The 19728-nt window shown below is 41.8% G+C and overlaps 1 protein-coding gene across 2 annotated transcripts in view; it reads right to left on the bottom strand.

Annotated features, from left to right (window-relative positions):
• The window catches only part of CNOT10 (CCR4-NOT transcription complex subunit 10), a 224901-nt gene that overhangs the window by 104924 nt on the left and 100249 nt on the right, over nucleotides 1-19728 (bottom strand). For both annotated transcript variants that reach the window (XM_073630300.1, XM_073630301.1), the window contains 3 exons: nucleotides 18684-18805; nucleotides 8582-8758; nucleotides 416-496 (listed from right to left, as the gene is read on the bottom strand). In XM_073630300.1, the coding sequence (XP_073486401.1) occupies nucleotides 416-496; nucleotides 8582-8758; nucleotides 18684-18805 (380 nt within the window). The remainder of the gene's footprint in view (nucleotides 1-415; nucleotides 497-8581; nucleotides 8759-18683; nucleotides 18806-19728) is intronic.

Below are 19728 nucleotides of genomic sequence, written 5' to 3'. Positions count from 1 at the left end.
ACCCACTACACCACTGTGCCGCCCATATGTTGGCATATGTCCTCAAGTTAGAAAATGCAGAAATTTTGAAGACCAATGCTGACACAGATGAATAGAGGTCAGTACAGTTTCGTGAACATTAAGACTACAATCTAAGACTGTCTTACAACACAATGAGTGATCGAGCCAATTAGTTAAAAAAAAAAAAAAGAATCAGGCTTGCAATTCAAAGCAGCCAGGCTCAGCTTTTCAAAACAGGTTAGATAAGGGAAAAAGTCAAACTGCCTGATATAAAGATGACCTCACCACTTACCCAACTGGCTTTAAAACACAAGGCTCACTGGCTGTGACTTGCCCTAAAAGCACATTTTTTAGCTCATATTTTTAAATGTATTTATAAAAACAGCAAGACAAGTGCACCAAGGCAAAAAATTACCTTAAATTTTCAAGCTCTTGTCGTTTCAGAGGAGAAGAAGGTGGAGCGGGGGCAAATTTATCACTTTCATGGCTTTTATTGCTGGAGAGAAAAAAAAAAATATCAGATCACAAATGGAGAAATAACATAAGAGTTAAAGTTTTCGTTTTCAAATGTACCCCATCACTAATGGATTACATTGTGTCTGTAGTGCATGAGAGACATGTAATAGAGCTTAATGTGGTCCTTCAACTTTAATGAAAATTCCTGTTCTTTCTAAAGCCAAATGTGTTTAGTTTCATGGTAAGTGGCTTCACTATTCTGAAAATACATTCAGCTTGCTGATATTGAAATGTTATTTACACCAGAATTCATTGGATTGCCATTACATCTGTCATTTTTTTTTCAAAGGACCAAAGGCATCATAATTCTCAATAGCTTCAAGGGGCTTAGTGACTGTTTATTGTATTGCTGCACAGCAGTGGTACTAATTTTACTAAAAAGCACTACGTTGTGTGATGAAAGCAAAAATAGATTTTTTTAATTATAAAATTTTCTTCGAGTCAGTTGAGGGATAAAGGAATTCAGATACTATCTAGTTATAGTGCCACCTACAGGAGTACTGGACACAGGCGAACAAAAAAAAAAAAAAAAAAAAAAAAAAAAAAAAAAAAAAAAAAAAAAAAAAAAAAAAAGGTAGGTCAGCCCCAGGATAACCCCCCCACTAAATGGACTGCCTTAAAGCAGTAATAAATTTGTGTTAAACCAGTATTAAAAAGCAAGCATTTATTATTTCGCAGCTTACCAATTATTAGGTGTAGCAGCTGCATTAGCTTTCTATTTTCGTATTTCCATCTGGTAATTCAGCCAGTACGTTTTTTTTTTTTTTTCAAAAGAACAAGCTGTAATCCAGATGCTTCAGTTTACAGGAATGAGAAAACATTTCACACTGGCATGGGTACTTGCAACGATCAGCTTTTATTTATTTACATATAAACTTTATCCCAAAGTAAAAAAATAATTAAAAAAAAAAAAAAGGGTATCTAAATCTGCTAATACATTTAACATTTCCCTCCCCCCAGACTGACAATGATGCTGTCCAAAGACGTCCCCTCTGTGCTCTTTCAGCCGGAGTGGGGGCACTCTAATACAGGAGGTGTGTTACTGGCTAGATCCCCCAAACTACATGGGAATGTCCAAGGCATGCACACCCCTAACCCTCTAGGACCAAAAGGATGAGAACTGTGACTAAAGAGGTTGTCTGACCTGACAAGCAATATTGCGTGACGAGACTTACCAAGAAAAACCTAGTGTGTTCCACCTGCTGACAATCCAGGAAGTCACATGGGCCTCCAATGACAATCTTTGCCTGCCACACCCCATTGGAGGTGCGCCTACTGTAGGCGCATAAACCTTTCTTCCCTGTCCAGAGGCCATCAGGTCAAAGGAACCGGATTCCAAAATAACTGTCCATAGGGCAAACAATGCGAGGTTGGGACTCTGCGTCATCCAGCAAGGGGACCAGACTACCTCCCCCGTCACAGGAAGTACTCGAAATCCTTCTTTGTGATGAAGGCACAGCATCACCTAGATAGTGTCCAAAAGAACCTGAAGCTGGGAACCTGCCCAGGATACCTGTTTTAAAGTGTAAAGCAGTAGGAACCAAAGATGGTGATTCTCCAGAGAGCAAAGCAGGCTGTGCACCTTTCTATCGGGAAACTAGGCTGGTTAGTCTCATCAACAGGTGACAGACCATTTTCAACTCTGAAACCTGACAAAGCCAAATCTGGCCAGATCTTGCAAAAGTTAGGCCCTTTGGGAAGATGCTGATTATAAAGATCCACAAAACCGACTCTTAACGGGAGATAAACTGAATGTCCCACAATAAAGATGCCAAGAAGTGAGAAGTCAGAACTGGTTCCAGTCAATCTGGTAGGTCAGCGGGACCACTCTGGAGAGGAGGATGGTTGGGAGGTACCATGTACAATGAAGGGCCTTTCATGTCCCATGAAGGATAGATTGGTGGCTCAGATGGGCACAGCTCCAGAGACTAGATTGACACATAGGCTGAAGCAAGGATGTCAGAGGAACTCAAGGAGACTACAGAATGTGCATTAATCTGCGATGCAGCACAGAGAAGCTAAGAATCAGCAAAGAGTTAGCCTGTGAGCCTAAAAGGGCTCCCTGGATGCCCAAGATGCAAACTCCTCAAGCACTTGTCAGGGTTCACATTTAGTCGCCCATTTGTAGAAGTGGGAGCACATCTTCATGCAGAAGGTTTTTAAGAGGGTTTAGCCAATCTCTGAGCCTTATGTACTGCCTTATGGTCAAGCTCTAAAAGCCATGGGGGCACCTACTGCATGTGTAGAAGGATGGGTCTCAAACTAACTTGTCGCTAGACAGGGAGGCAGGAGTATGTTCTGGGTTCTAGAGAAATCCTTGACCATAGAAACAAGTGCAGGACTAAATAGACAAATGCCCCTTGAAGGTCAAGGGAGTCGGATGCTGTTTGGATATGGCATCACGCTTCAGCACCGTAACCAGAGTGATCTACACAACTGTTTAGACATCAAACCTATGCAGGATAGAAAGATAGATGCTTGTAAAAAGCCATCACAGCTCAAATGTATGGCTCCAGACATCTGTTCTACACACTCTGTTAAGAAGAGTCTACCTAAGCACCGGAGAGATCTTTTTGTAGGGATCTCACTAATTCTGCCTTAGTTTGACAGTTTAAGTTCACAGCAAGCACTCGGTGGAGGGCAGAACCTGCCAGAGCAAAACTGGGATTACAATTCCCCATCAGTAGAATCTTTAAGTGTGTGTACTGCATCAATAAGGGCTGAAACAACCCCCTTGCAATTCTTATGCGATGACAGGAGACTGCAATGACTAAAAAACAACGGTCTCTTCAGTGATAGACTGTTGGGACTCTGAATTTGAATCAGGGGCAGCCACAGCATCCAGTGACCTGACCTGTTCTAAGGGCTCAGGAAGATCAGAGACTCAGCAGGAGATGGCACTAAAGTATGCTTAGAGCATTTGCAGCCAGTATCTCTGAAATGGTGATTGCACTTGAGGTCCAAAGCAGGGGGCTCAGCCTTACCCAAGGGAGCTGAGGGAAACTCAGATGATGTAGATCCTAAAACTACAGGGTCAATGAATTCCAGATTACAGGTGTCAGTGCTCAAGATCAGAATTGTTCGGGCAGTATGGGCTATGTCTACCCCTAGTTGCAGAACTGCCCCATCTATTTATATGTCCAGTCATGCTGTGTTTGCATGGTGGTGATGCAACTAGGTCCAAAGTGTGGGGCAAGGCCTCAGGTGCTTACAAATCCAGGCAGCTGGTGCTGATGAGGGTCTGCAGTGACCAGGTCACAGTAGACTGGACAAGTAGAAACAAACTGGAGATCAGTAGGAGCAGCAGCGGAACAATGCTTCTGCTATGTTCAATGGTTGAAAAAAAAAAAAAGAAGAAGGAGTACAGGATGCATGTGCCACAACCCAACCCAGTGGATAACATCAGCACTCACTCCCTCAGCTTTAACCTGTACTATGCTAAATTGGCTTTAGCAACAAATTTGAAAGGCCCCTAGCAATGCAATTAGCTAGGTAGCTCTCAATGCTTCAGCCTGATCCATGTACTCAACACAGAGGGATTTCAGAGACAGGGCAATCACTGAGGCAGTTTCACAGCTCTGGACCTGCAAAGTACTCTACGGAAGACTTTTACCAGTATCTGAAAGTCTAAAAAGCGTCCTAAGCAATACCCAGTGTTCTACGGTCACATTCCAAGAAAGCCCTGCACTTCCAGTTCAGTGGGGTCCAGGATTAGTGCTCCAAGGTCAGGTTGATGAAAGGATGATCCAGGACAGCTGCATATAGAGACCAGCTCAAGCACCAATGTAGAACCGAATCTTGAAAGAAGTCAGTGAAAGAAGAATCCCCAAAAAATTAAACCAAAGAAAAAAAAAAGCTAGCAAAGACTAGAAATTTTTTCAATAGAGCTGAAGAAAAGATGTCCATCCTCCTATGACACTAGCAAAAAAATAGAATAAAAAAAAATAATGAGGCACGCTGGGTAGAGTTATCAAGGGGATGACCTACATTTTTTTTTTGTTTGCCAGTGTTCAATCCTCTTGTAGGCGCCAGTATAACTCTACAGTATTTGTACTCCTGAGTCCCTCAATGGACGAGAATTTCTACACAGCAGAGGTAGACAGTTACTAACCTATGTAAAGATATTAAAAAGATAGCATCTGGAATTCAGCTATAAACTAGTGGCTTGATATCCATAAAGATAAACTGAGCTATTTTGTTTAAGTAATGAATTTATAAATACAGTTTGAGAAAATCTTAATTGTGGATGAACTGCACTTTTTCAATCCGGTGTGTTGCTTTAAACAAAACTAAGAGCTAGGCTACTTGTGCAAATAAAATAACCGACTTCGCATTGATTGCTTTTGTATAGCTCCCAAACACACCAATATACTCATGTCATTTAGACTACTTTTCTGTATAATGTTCCAATGCATTGTTAATGTGGTTGTAAACCCTTACAATCCACTTTAGACTACAGGTAAGCCTAAAATAAGGCTTACCTGGTAGCTACCCCGGATATCTCCTAAACCTACACGGCTTAGGAGATATCCCCTGTATCTGCATGCGCTGATGTCATCAGCACGTGTGCACTGAAGCAATTCGTGACGTTGCTTCAGTTAGTGTGCTGTTACCGGTGGCGCATGCACTGGAGTGACGTTATCACAGCTCCGGCCAATCACAGTGTCGGAGCCCGCGATACCCGGAAGTAATTCCAGGAGTGATGTCCCTGGCCGGAGCAGTGCAGCAGGGGCTTCGATCTAAGGTGAGTATATCATAATGAGCTAGTATTATGCTACGCATTATTAGCTTATTATGACTTTGTCTTGCAGGTTTTTTTTTTTTTAAGTGGTTAAAGTGTATTTTGTCACTTCTGAATTATGACCAATAAAGACCACCTACCACATATACATACCTGTATACTATTTGGACAGAGGGTGAGTCAATTAGCAGGTCTGTCGGCCACCCGTGATCATTCCCCAGAGAGGCAGATCGCCGTTCTGACAGGGGAGGACACAGATCTTCTGTTTCTGCTAAGCAGGAACACGGATCTCTGTGTTCACCCAGTCAGTTAGCAAGTATTTCCTAGGGACACACTTAACCCTTTGATCGCCCCTGGTGTTAACCCCTTCCCTGCCAGTGTCATTAGTAGCAGTAACAGTACATATTTTTAGCACTGATCATTGTAAAAATGTCACTGGTTCCCCAAAAAAAGTGTCAAGTGTCAGTTAGATGTCCGATTTGTCAGCCACAATGTTGCAGCACCGCTAAAAATCACTGATCGCTGCCATTACTAGTAAAATAAATAAAAATGCCATAAAAATACCCCGTAGTTTGTAGACACTATAACTTTTGCGCAAACCAATCAATATATGCTTATTGGGTTTTTTTTACCAAAAATATGTAACAGAATACATATTGGCCTAAATTGATGAAGAAATTTAAATTTTACATTTTTATATTTAGGTGTGTTTTATAGCAGAAAGTTAAAAACATTGTTTTTTTCAAAATTGTTGCTCTTTTTTGTTTATAGGGTAAAAAATAAAAACAGCAGGAAGTAATCAACTATCACCAAAAGAAAGCTCTATTTGTGAGGGAAAAAGGACAAAACCTTCCGGAGCTGAAGTGGTTAATCCAATCTAGTAACACAGCTAGCAGGAGGGGAGATTGCTTAAAAAGTGGTCCATTTTAAATCATGTGCATATATAGCAGGCCATAGACAAAGTCGAAAAATTAACAAACTTGGGCTGAACGTCAAATTGTTCGTTTTTCGCATCATTAGTGTGCAACACACAATATTCATGCCGCAATTGAAAGTGCCTGTGATCCTACATGCCGTTTTTTTTTTTTTTGTTTGTTTTTTTTTTAAAGAATCAAAAAACTGTTGGTACAATCATATGAGCCATTTTCATTTTTCGACTATGACCTGCTGGAGTTTGGATAACCTATTTTTGTCACAAAGTAATTTGTGGCACCTGGATTTAGTGCCTTTTATACCTTGTTGGTCTTTAATTGTTAGGCAAGCATAAGGTTTAGTTCCAATTTAATGTGTGAGAGTGGGGGTAATAAATAACTGAAAACTAAAACAATTTGTTTTATTATATTAGTGTAACGCCTGGGAACCAAATCAAATTAATCATAAAGCCATGCAATGAATGAAATTTAATTGGCTGCCATAGATTAATGAACTTTCCACAGCAATCTGTACTAAGAAAAAATGCAGCCTGTCATTGCCAACCGCTTCTGCTGAAAATGCTAGTTTCCTGGTTGTCATGATCATCCCATGGCTTTACTTCTGTCACACATTGTATGCAGATTAGGAACCCTAAACTGCATATTTGTTTCAAGTTAGTGACTAAGAAAGTATTAAAGTCAGAAACAGCCAGGCAACTAGTTTTTTTCTACAGGAAATCAACAGTTTTGCGGACCTCAGTACAGGTTTCCTCATGTACAGTATTGGCATTTCTGTCAGCTAATGCACCACTTTCGCCCAAAATATTGTTGCAATTATAGATGTTTTAGGCATTCTCATGTTTATTTCTTTTGTTTCTATTGGTAGGACACAAAAAAGCGGAGAAACAAAAAGCCAAATCTGACACATTCCACACAAAATTCCAAAAATAGACTGGACAAATTATTGGTACCCTTAATGTACTATTTGATAGCACGCCACTTGGAAAAAATAACTTAAATCAATTGCTTCCTGTGGCCATCAATGAGTTTTACAACTCTCTACTGGGATTTTGGACCACTCTTCTTTTGCAAATTGCTCCAGGTCTCTCAGATTGGAAGGGTTCTTTTTCCCCCAACTGCTGAGATCTCCCCACAGGTGCTCTACGGAATTTAGATCTGGACTCATCGCTGGCCAGTTCAGTACTCTCCAGCGCTTAAACCATTTCTGGGTACTTTTTGACATGTGCTTTAGGTCATTGTCCTGCTGTAAGACCCAACTTTCTGACACTGGGCCTTACATTGCACCCCAGAAATCTTTGGTAGTCTTCAGATTTCATAATGCCATGCACACAGTCAAGGTATCCAGTGCCTAAAGCAGCAAAGCAACCCCAAAACATCAGTGAACCGCCACCATTTTGAGTGTAGGGACTGTAGTCTAGTCTTTAAAGGCCTCATTTCTTTTTCTGAAAACAGTAGAATGATGGGCTTTACCAAAAAGTTGTACTTTTGTTCCGTCTGTCCAAACCACATTCTCCCAAAAGGATTTTTGCTTCCTCAAGTAAGATTTGGAAAACTCCAATCTGGCTTTTTAATGTTTCTGTGTCAGCAGTGGTGTCCTCTTGGGTTTCCTACCATAGTGTCCCTTTTCATTCAGATAGTGATGTATAGTGCAAGCTGCACAGTTGTACCCTGTGCCTGAAGGTCAGCTTGAATTTGTCTGGAAGTTGAGCGAGGTTCTTTATCCACCAAACAATCCTTCCCTGAAATCTTTGATCAATTTTTCTCTTTCGTCCACATTCAGGGAGATGAGCTACAGTGCCATGGGCTGTAAACTTTTTGACAATGTTGCACACAGTGGGCATGGGAACAATAAAATCTCTGGAGATGGACTTGTAACCTTGAGATTGTCCATGCTTTTCCACAATTTTTGTTCTAAAATCCTCAGACAATTCTTCGCTGCACTTTCCTCTTCTCCATGCTCTGTGTGGCACACAGACACACACACACACACACAAACAGAAAGGTTGAGTCAATTTTTCACCATTTTAATTTGTTGCCATTGTAATTTCTATATTGTCAGCACCTGTCAATTGATACAGGTGAGTTCAATTACAAATTACAGGACCATTACAAACTTGGAATGCAATTACTTCTTACAATTTTGAGAAGGTGCCAATAATTTTGTCCAGTCCATTTTTGGAGCGTGGAAGGTGTCAGATTTGGCTTTTTGTTTCTCCACTTTTTTGTGTCTTACCTATACAAAGAAAAGAAATAAACATGAGAATGCCTAAACATTTGCAATTGCAACAATTTTCTGGGCAAAGTCGTACATTATCTGACACAAATGCAGGGGTGCTAATATTTTTTGCCATGACTGTAGGTCATATCTGCAGAACTGGAAAGATGTATTTACCTGCATCCTTCATTGTTTTCCCCACCCGAATCTGTGCTGCCTGTTTGACTGTTATTCTTTGCACCATTTTCTTTATTAACTTCCTGTAGGTCCTCTGGTAAAAGGAGGAGAGCATTCCTTAAACATATTGCAGCAAACTCCATGCTGGCTACTGGAATAGCAGATGATTCCCCATCGCTAAAGTAAACAAAAATAATAAGATTAATATGCACAAAAACTGCCAATAGTAAATTAAACACTGGTATGTAAAATCCCACACATCCAAATCACCTAACGTTTACAAAGTGCAAAACATTCTTTTAAAGTGGTTGTTAACCCACTTCTATTAAATACTCCCGTCCTCTCGGTACCATTATAATAATTGTCCCTGTGTTCTGTAAAAAATATGCCCGATTGTACCTATATGAGCTCGGCTCTGGCACTCAGCTGACTTCTCTCTCGCCGTCCCACAGCTCCAGTGGGAAGGGCCGAGCCCTCCCGCTGACGTCAGCTGGGGAGGAGGGGGAGAGAGAGCACCGACAATCAGCTGAGCGCCTGGAGCCGTACTCATAGGTACAAATTTGGCAGATTTTTTACAGAACACAGGCACAATTATAAATGGTACAGAGAGGATGGAGTATTTAATAGCAGCTATGAGAGCAGCAGGAGTGGGGAGGGGGGGCAAACAGAGACCGGCAGATAGGGGAGGGGGGAGGACACAGGAGACAGATAGCAGGCTGTAGATGAAGGAATCACGCAAACTGACCACGGTGTCAGGGCTTTAGCAGCCATGATTATTGTGGTCAGTTTGCAGGGGGGAGGATGTAGCCAGACAGGATCAGCCAGGTATTTTAGGTGATACGGGGGTCCAAATGACACAGCACAAAGCACTGTGCTGTATAACATTCTTTAAGGGAACAGGAACTTTTTTTGGAGGGGTTAACAAACACTTTAATAAAATGAATATAAGAAATAAATACACACAGACACAAACAGATGTGCCATCCAGTGGTTACATGTCTGTATAATATACAATCGTGTAATATAGCAAAAAATAAATAAATTTCCAAAGTTACATCTGAAGCAGAAAGATTTACTGGAAAAAAAGATAGAAGGGCTTCCCTTTTAAAGATAAAAAAGCTACATAATACTGTTGAAATACATATTCATGAAAAAATTATGGGCCAAAAGAATTATTTTGGTAAGGCAATTTTATAACTCAGACCGTCATTTCAAATTGCACATCTAGTGTCTTTTGCAGACAACTGAAGCTGAGAAAAAAAAGGATGACTCACAATAGCCTATTATAGTAGAAATGGACAAGGAAGCAAGAACACAATGATAGCCTATTTCCCATGCTTTTTCCTCCTGCATGCCCGGGAGAGGAGCTGATTGGCTGATAAACACAGGAATTTGGACATACCAGCAAATTCCATATCTTGGAATACAGTATAGAACAGGGGACAGGATTTCAGCCATGGGTTATACTCCACTACCTACTGATGACTGAATACTGCCTAAAGCTCTGCTGGGAATACCCCAATGCTCCCTCAATGTAAACCCACACTCACTGTTGGGACTACAGTTTTGTAGCAAGCAATAAGGAGAGACAGGGGGACCTGTGTCCTATACTGTACTCCAAGATATTGAATTTACTGGCAAGTCAAAATTACCATTATGTTAAATCATACAGTACAGGACAGAAAGTCATACACCTTGGGATGTCCCCAAGAAAGAGTCAACAGGCTGTAAACACTCAGCTGATGGCTTGAAAGCACCTTGCAGCCAAAGCTCACTTCAGCAGATGCCAGAACATCCACCCAATAAAACGTTGAAAAAAGTATTAACAGAAGACCAGGTGGTAGCCTTGCAAACCTGCAAAACTGATGCTCGATGCCAAAAAACCCAACGTCAACAGATTTGGTGGAATGGGCCCCAATATGGAAGGGAAAAATTGATCCCTTGAGGGAATAAGCCTTGGAAACGATCAGCCTGAGCCTCCTTGCAATGGTGGAAGAGGAAGCAGGATGTCCCTTCAGGGGAGAACAAAAAGGAACTCCGCATTTCTGAAAGAAGATGTTGCAGCTAAGTAGAGCCTAACTGCTCTGACCACAGCCAGGCAGTGGAGCGAAAGCTCCTTGGCATGTTTTTGGAGTATGGCATAGGGAACATATAACAATTTCCTCATTAAGGTGAAAGGCATAGACTCCCTTGGGGAGGAAAAAAAAAGGCCGGGTTTCAGGACCTCCTTGTCCCTGTGTAAGATTAGAAAAGCATCATTTCGAGGGATTAACAACTCTGAGACACTCCTCATGAAGGTAATGGCCACCAAAAAGTCCATCTTACCTATGAGATCCACCAATAGGATGATGTCCTGAATCGGTTCAAAGGGAGCTTTCTGAAGAACTAAAAGCACTAGATTTAGATCCCATGGAGACACAGCAGGTCTTGGTTAACATGAGCAACTCCATGTATAAAAGGTCTTGATAAGTATTAAGCCAAAGGTTTCTGGAATAGAATGGAAATATGTCCCTTTACAGTACTAAGAGCCAGATGCTGGTCAAGGCCTGAATGAAAGAAGGCCAGGATGTGAGGAAAAAAATATGGGCAGGGGTTGTGTGCTGACCACTTTGGCACCAGCCAAAGTAGGCCCTCCAGGAGTGATGGTAGCCAGCAATGTTTATATCCTTTAGGACCCAAGTTTCAACAGCAATGCCATTAAAGCCAATGACTGAGAAGCATGGTGGAACAAAGGGCCCCGTGATTAGAGGTCTGGCCTAGTTGGAAGAGGCCAAGGCTCGTCTGCCAGGGGTCTCTGTAAATCTGTGTACTAAGTTATCCTGGGCAATTTTGAGCGAGGAGGATTACTGGAATCCGTTCTTCCCGTATTTTGCCGAGCAGTCAAAGGAGAATCGTCACTGGAGGTAATGCATACATCAGTCTGAACAGAGACCAAGGAATCACCAGGGCATCCATCATGAAGGCTAGGGGATGCCTGGACCTGACAACAAACCTGTTCAGCTTTTTGTTGAATTTGGAGGCCATGATATCCATATAGTGTTGCCCATTTCTGACAGAGCATCAGGGAGGTCTCAGGTTGGTGTGACACTTCCCCCGAGACCAGAATTTGATGACAAAAAGAAGTCAGCTTGCCAATTTTCCACTCCCAGTATTTGGACAGAGTAGACAGTTGTTGATTGGGCGTATCAAATCCTATGGGGACCAGGTTCCCTGGACAGTCAGGGGATTATGGACCCTGTCCCAGCCTTGCATCTGTTATTACTTTTCAGGTAGGAGGAAGGACTGATTTCTCAGATTCTAGGGCTGGGCTGGAAATCCACCATGCCAGGGATATTTTCAGCTAGGTAGACGGCAGTAGTGAGCAATCCAGAGAAGGGATAGGCTTGAAAGTTGAACTTCAAAGGTCTTGCATGGACTGACAAAGGGAACTTCCTTAAAAGGAGGCCACCATAAGACCCAGAACCCATATGCAGAAGCGAGGGATGCCTGGTTGGCCTTGGAGTCTGACCGTTGGACCACAAAGAAGCAATCTTTTCCAGGGGAAGGAAAATTTTTGCCTGGGCTGTGTCCAAGATCAGCCTCAAATACTCCTGAGAATGGGAAGGCCCAAGGGCAGACTTCTTGAAGTTGATCAGCCATCAGAAAATTTTGAAGGAAGTAGATCATCTTTTTCAGGCAACCTTGGCTGAGAAGTCTTTCAGCAAAAGTACATCCAGGTATCATGGGACTTGGATGCACTGAGGTCTAAGCAGGACCAGGAGAAGAGCAAGCATTTTTGTAAAGACTTTTAATTCAGAGGAGAGCCTGAATGGCAGAGCAACAAATTGAAACGTCTTCAATTATAAAGTAAATGTCCATCACCAATTTCTTGCGACTTGTGTCATATATCCTTATGCCACCATATTTTGTGACTTCACTGAAACTTATCTTCCACCATTATATTGTGCAAAGCCTTTCACCAACCATTCCAATACGCTCACCTTGTGATTTGACCCAATAAACATCAGGTCTCATATCCTTTTAACAGGGTAATGTATACCAAGAGTGCTGTTCCCCTCTGCTTGGTCCAGGTGTCCTTCAATTCACCTCCATCCACAGCAATCCTTCAGTTATTTTATGTGGAACGCTCAAAAAAAGAAAGGTAGAGATAGTGCTCTCCATATATTAAATCCTATTTTTTAAGTAAGATCAGCCAAAAAAGTAAAAAAACTCAACTGAAAATGTGCACAAAGTCTGGGGCTTTGTATCGTTTGTTACATGATACTGCGTGGCACTGTTATATATATAACTTTGGTGGGCACATGAGGGAACACAGTGTGGGTAGCAGTATTGAGGCACATAGCTATATGTGTATGTTTTTTTGAGGTATTATAATTAAATTGCACACATTTTGCATACATTTATATTATTTCACTGGAGATTGTCAGTTACTAACACTGCAGTGATTGCACTGGTTTTGCTGGCTTATTAACAAATTGAAAGCGTTGGTTACCCACAGCAAAGCCTAGAAAGCTTTGGAGCGCAGGAAAGATGGGAATGTGAAAATAGGCTTCTTGGATGTTGACTGATGCCACAAATTCCGGAGCGAATCGATGACAGATCTTACTGACTCCTTGCAAAATTTGGGCACACACAGATTTCCATTCATAGATTTAAAGTCGAAAATGGGGTGAATGCTTCAAATCAGTTTTGAAACACTAAAATAGGTTTGGAGTAAAACCTTTAGCACTTTTACTCTGCAGGAACTGGGATTACCATTTCTTATGACTGAAGCAGATTTAGGGCAGCCCACAAACCTGCCTGTTTCTGAGGTGATGTTGGCACACTGGAAGGTTAGAAATCAAGGGGGTTGGGCAAGAATGGGCATTCTATTTTGTAGACCCTGGAAATGGTAGTAGATCGGACTTAGGAGGTCCATGACATCTCTGATCCAGACTGGTGCAAAAGCCAACAGATATCTAACCACTCTGGGGAGTGAGGGTGCCACTTCATTATGAGGAGGGCTTCTGGGTAGGCTTGAAGGGCTTTTGGGTCTGAAGTATGCAACAAAAGGATTGAACCACCTTTGACTTAGAGAAGAATGCCTAAGTGGAGTGAAAGGACTCCTGTCAGCTAGAAAAATATCTATAGTAATTGTAGTCTTTGGCTATTTTTTGTGAGATAAAAGTGTGCCTCATAAAATGCAGAAGGTGAAAATTCCTTTGCAGGATTCTCTTCTGTGTCCACCTCACCTTCTTCCATAGGTTAGGAGACTCTGGGTCACATACCTGAATACATTCAGGTGGTGGAGAGGCAGAAGAGCGCTTTTGGGCACTTGACATAAGAGTAGATGGGTGACAGGAAGGGTAGAGGGGGAAGTTCCAGGGAGGCCGATCCAGGACTGGAGCATCCCAATAAGTACACTCCATTGAGTGACATTGGTGAAACCAGTCAGGGACCAGCACTGCTGGAACTGAGGGACTCTCCTAGCTGCCGGGGGAAGAACTCCTCCAGTGAGGGTGGGGGGGCAGCGAAGGGAAAGCAAAGACAGATTCTGGTGGTAGGGGACTCAATTCTTAGACGGACAGAGAGGGCAATCTGTAACCACATACTGTATGTTACACATACTGTGTAAGACACAGTATGTGGTCTACCGGGCGCTCGGGTTCAGCACATCACGGATCTTGTGGACAGATTACTGGGAGGGGCTGGGAAAGACCCAGCTGTCATGGTGCACGTTGGCACCAATGACAAAGTCAGAGGCAGATGGAGTGTCCTAAACAACGATTTTAGGGACTTAGGAGCTAAATTGAGGAAAAGGACCCCCAAGGTAGTATTCTCAGGAATACTACCGGTACATCGAGCCACACCAGAAAGGCAGAGGGAGATTAGGGAAGTAAACAAGTGGCTGAAGAGCTGGTGTAGTAAGGAGGGGTTTGGGTTCCTGGAGGACTGGGCCGACTTCTCAGTCGATAGCCGGTACTATAGAAGGGACGGACTGCAACTAAATGAGGAGAGTGCAGATCTGCTGGGAATGAAGATGGCCAAAAAGTTAGAGGGGTTTTTAAACTAGGTGATGGGGGGAGGGTCCAGAGGTAGAGATAGTCAGCGCGGAAGATATTCCAGAGTGTAGTATTGGGGGCATTAGTGGTAGGTTGACCAAAGCACAAAAATACAAGGTAAGTATAGTAGCAAGTCCTAGTTGCAATCTCGAAACACCCAATACGAGGACAATATGCGACCGGTCTAAACTATGTGGCATGTTCACCAATGCCAGGAGCATGGCAGACAAGATGGGTGAACTAGAGATACTGTTGTACGAGGAGGATTTGGATTTTGTGGGAATTTCAGAGACCTGGTTCAACAGCTCTCATGATTGGCTGGCAAACATTCAAGGGTATACCTTTTACCGCAAGGATAGAAAGGGTAAAAAGGGGGGAGGGGTATGCCTATATATCAAGAATAATGTACAAGTGAATGTGAGAGATGACAGCACTGAGGGAGCTAGGGAGGAGGTGGAATCCTTATGGGTAGAGCTCCAAAGGGATGAAGCTAAGGGGAAAATAATACTGGGAGTATGCTATAGGCCCCCTAACCTGAGGGAGGAAGTGGAGACAGATCTCCTATCACAATTTGGATTAGCAGCAAGGATGGGAAGTGTTATCACAATGGGGGATTTTAATTATCCAGACATAGACTGGGCGGAGGGAACCGTGCATTCATTTAAGGTTCGCAAGTTCCTCAATGTCTTGCAGGAAAATTTTATGGGTCAGATGGTAGACACACCAACTAGAAATAAAACATTACTGGTACTACTGATTACCAACAATACAGACCTGATCACGGATGTGGAAATACGGGGCAATTTAGGTAACAGCAATCATAGGTCAATTCGTTTCAGTATAAATCACACAAATAGGAAACATAGGGAATACAAAGACACAATTTCAAAAGAGCCAACTTCCCTACACTACAAACCTTGCTAAAAGGCATAAATTGGGATAAAATATTAGGAACAAAGAATACGGAGGAAAGATGGGTTTGCTTTAAGAGCATATTAAATAAGGGCATTAGCCAATGTATCCCATTGGGTAATACATTTAAAAGAGCGAACAAAAGTCCTGGATGGCTTAACTCCAATGTAAAAATGCATATGCAAAGGAGAAGGCTTTCAAAAAATACAAGGTTGAGGGATCATCCTCAGCATTCAGTCTTTATAAAGAATGCAACAAGAAATGTAAGGGTGCAATTAGGACGGCTAAGATAGAACATGAAAGACACATAGTGGAGGAGAGCAAAAAAAATCCCAAGAAATTCTTTAAGTATGTAAACAGTAAAAAAGGGGAGGACAGACCATATTGGCCCCATAAAGAATGAGGAAGGACATCTGGTTACAAAGGATGGGGAGATGGCAAAGGTATTGAATTTATTCTTCTCCTCAGTCTTCACGAGTTTATCGGGGGGCTTCAGTAACCAAAACTGCAGTGTTTATCCTCATGACACAACACAGGAAGCACCTCCATGGTTAACAGAGGACAGAATTAAAATTAGACTTGAGAAACTTAACATTAATAAATCACCGGGACCAGATGGCTTACATCCGAGGGTACTTAGGGAACTCAGTCAAGTGATTGCCAGACCGTTGTTCCTAATTTTTACTGACAGTCTACTGACTGGAATGGTACCAGCTGATTAAAAAAATGCCCCAATATTTAAAAAGGGCCCAAAATACATCCCTGGGAATTACAGACCAGTTAGCCTAACATCAATAGTATGTAAACTCTTGGAGGGGATGATAAGGGACTATATACAAGATTTTAGTAACGAGAACAGTATCATTAGCAGTAACCAGCATGGATTCATGAAGAATCGTTCTTGCCAAACAAATCTACTAACCTTCTATGAGGAGGAGAGTTGCCATGTAGATAAAGGAAGGCCTGTGGTGTATCTGGATTTTGCAAAAGCATTTGACACAGTTCCCCATAAATGTTTACTGTACAAATTAAGGTCCGTTGGCATGGACCATAGGGAGAGTACATGGATTGAAAACTGGCTAAAAGGGCGAGTTCAGAGGGTGGTGATAAATGGGGAGTACTCGGAATGGTCAGGGGTGGGTAGTGGGGTTCCCCAGGGTTCTGTGCTGGGACCAATCCTATTTAATTTGTTCATAAACTACCTGGAGGATGCGATAAACAGTTCAATCTCTGTATTTGCAGACGATACTAAGCTAAGCAGGGCAATAACTTCTCCGCAGGATGTGGAAACCTTGCAAGAAGATCTGAACAAATTAATGGGGTGGGCAACTACATGGCAAATGAGGTTCAATGTAAAAAAAATGTAAAATAATGCATTTGGGTGGCAAAAATATGAATGCAATCTATACACTGGGGGGAGAACCACTGGGGGAATCTAGGATGGAAAAGGACCTGGGGGACCTAGTAGATGATAGGCTCAGCAATGGCATGCAATGCCAAGCTGCTGCTAACAAAGCAAACAGAATATTGGCATGCATTAAAAAGGGGATCAACTCCAGAGATAAAACGATAATTCTCCCACTCTACAAGACTCTGGTCCGGCTGCACCTAGAGTATGCTGTCAAGTTCTGGGCACCAGTCCTCAGGAAGGATGTACTGGAAATGGAGCGAGTACAAAGAAGGGCAACAAAGCTAATAAAGGGTCTGGAGGATCTTAGTTATGAGGATAGGTTGCGAGCACTGAACTTATTCTCTCTGGAGAAGAGATGCTTGAGAGGGGATATGATTTCAATATACAAATACCGTACTGGTGACCCTACAATAGAAATAAAACTTTTTCGCAGAAGAGAGTTTAACAAGACTCATGGCCACTTATTAAAATTAGAAGAAAAGAGGTTTAACCTTAAACTACGTAGAGGGTTCTTTACTGTAAGAGCGGCAAAGATGTGGAATTCCCTTCCACAGGCGGTGGTCTCAGCGGGGAGCATCGATAGCTTCAAGAAACTATTAGATAAGCACCTGAATGACAACATACAGGGATATACAATGTAATACTGACACATAATCACACATAGGTTGGACTTGATGGACTTGTGTCTTTTTTCAACCTCACCTACTATGTAACTATGTAACATTGAAGGTTCTAAAAGAGTTGCGTTTCTCAAGGAAGTCAGACAAACTTTCAGTGAAATGTGCTTCAGTCAGATACCTAGGCTGTCTGCTGTGCAATTGATTGGGAGCTAGAATTAGAGAAAGAGAGCTTTGTCAGTGTAGGACCTTGCTCCATTGCAGGGGTACAGCTATTACCTTGAGCATTACATTTGTTTTTGCCAGCGCTGTCTGTAGCATGAATGCTATTAGGCTCTGTTTTCCTCATGCCATCTGTGCCTTGTCTCAACATTTCTAAATGTTACCTTGCAGGGTACTCACAAAAATAGATGCAGAATAGGAGGGTATTAGTGTTTCCAGGAAGGGAGCCGCAATAACCCTGGCACTGACCGATATCCCATGGTTGAGGATGAGGCAGGTTTTTTTTCAATTACTAAGGCCTCATTCATACAATGGAACAGAGAAATTAGATTTCTGCCTCCTGTCTCTGCAAGGGCACAAAGAAAACAATTGTTTTCTATGTGCCCTGTTCACACAACACTGGTATCATGTGCAGATTTTTTTCTGCGCAGAAAGCTGCAAGGCCCATTCACAATATCACAGAGAGCTGCGTTTTTCTGCATAGGCTCTCTGAAAGGGTACACAGAAAACAATGGTTTTCTATGTGTCCTGTTCACACTTTCCCGCAGCTGTCGCCTGTGGTGCAGAGCGGTGTGGAAAACTACAACACTGCTGCAGTTTTTCTCACCACTCCACAGATCTCTTGGAGACTGCTTTTTTATGTGTGGTCACTCAGCTCAGCTGAGCAGCCACACATAGAAGTGAATGGAATGTCAAAAAGTTTAGGGGAGAAGGGAAAAAAGAAAAGGAAAAACGGGAAGCAGTGCCTTGCAAAAATTCAAAGCACCACTCCCCCAAAAGCTGCAATCATTACTCGAAAGAAAAATAAAAAAAAAAAAAAAAAAAAAAAGGTTGGACTTGTGTGGCCCTTCTACCATTTTATTTTATTAGCACATAAAACACATAATAGAAAGTCTTACTTGTAAAGGAGATTTTGAACAGACTGAGAGGCCAAGATTATCTTACGATGATAACCCTGGCCTACTATTGATTGTACTATTCCTTTTTTGCTTGGTAGGCCTTTTGTTTCTTGTTCAGATGTCTGAAAAAACAAACAAAAAAAAAAAAAAAACAATATTAAAGTAAACTCCATTGTACAGTGGAATGTGTGAAATGAGAACTCAAAATTAACTCCTTTTTTCGTAACCATTACAAAACACTAAACTATGCAAGATCCAATATCATACCTTTTCTCCGATATGATGTTAACATGAAAGATTATAAACAATTTGGCTGCTTAAAAAAGTACCACTTCCATCTAAAACCCAAATTTTGATCGGACTTTACTGGTACAGATGGGACAGACAACTCAGTAGATATAAAAAGTTATATACAAAAAGTTTATTAACCACTTACCACCCAGGCTAATTCTGACACTTCTATCCTACATGTAAAAATAATAAATTTTTTTTTTGCTAGAAAATTACTCAGAACCTGGTCATGTTCCAGTAAGCACCCCCCCCCCCTACAGTTAGGACACGCTGAAGGAACACACTTAACCCCTTGATCGCCGCCTAGTGTTACCCCTTCCCTGCCAGTGACATTTTTACAGCACTGATCAATCCGCTAAAAATCGCAGATCGCCGCCATTCACCGTAAAAACAATAAAAAAATAAAAAAGTCCCTAAATCTATCCCGAAGATTGTAGAAGCGATAACTTTTGCACAAACCAATCAATATACACCTATTGGGATTTTTTTTTACCAAAAATATGTAGAAGAATATATATTAGCCTAAACTGATGAATACATTTTTTTTTGTATTTTTTTTTTTAGGATATGTATGATAGCAGAAAGTAATTTTTATTTTTAATTTGATGGTCTTTTTTTGTTTATAGTGAAAAAAAAAAAAAAACGCAGAGGTGATCAAATGAAAGCTCTATTATGGGGAAAAAAGAACATCAATTGTTTGGGTACAGCGCCGTACGACCGCGCAATTGTCAGTTAAAGCGGTGCAGTGCCGTAT

The sequence above is a fragment of the Aquarana catesbeiana genome, linkage group LG05 (assembly GCF_042186555.1).
Source record: "Aquarana catesbeiana isolate 2022-GZ linkage group LG05, ASM4218655v1, whole genome shotgun sequence".
Lineage (NCBI taxonomy): Eukaryota > Metazoa > Chordata > Amphibia > Anura > Ranidae > Aquarana > Aquarana catesbeiana.
Note: the sequence above shows the minus strand (reverse complement) of the source record. Positions and strands in the feature narration are given on the sequence as shown.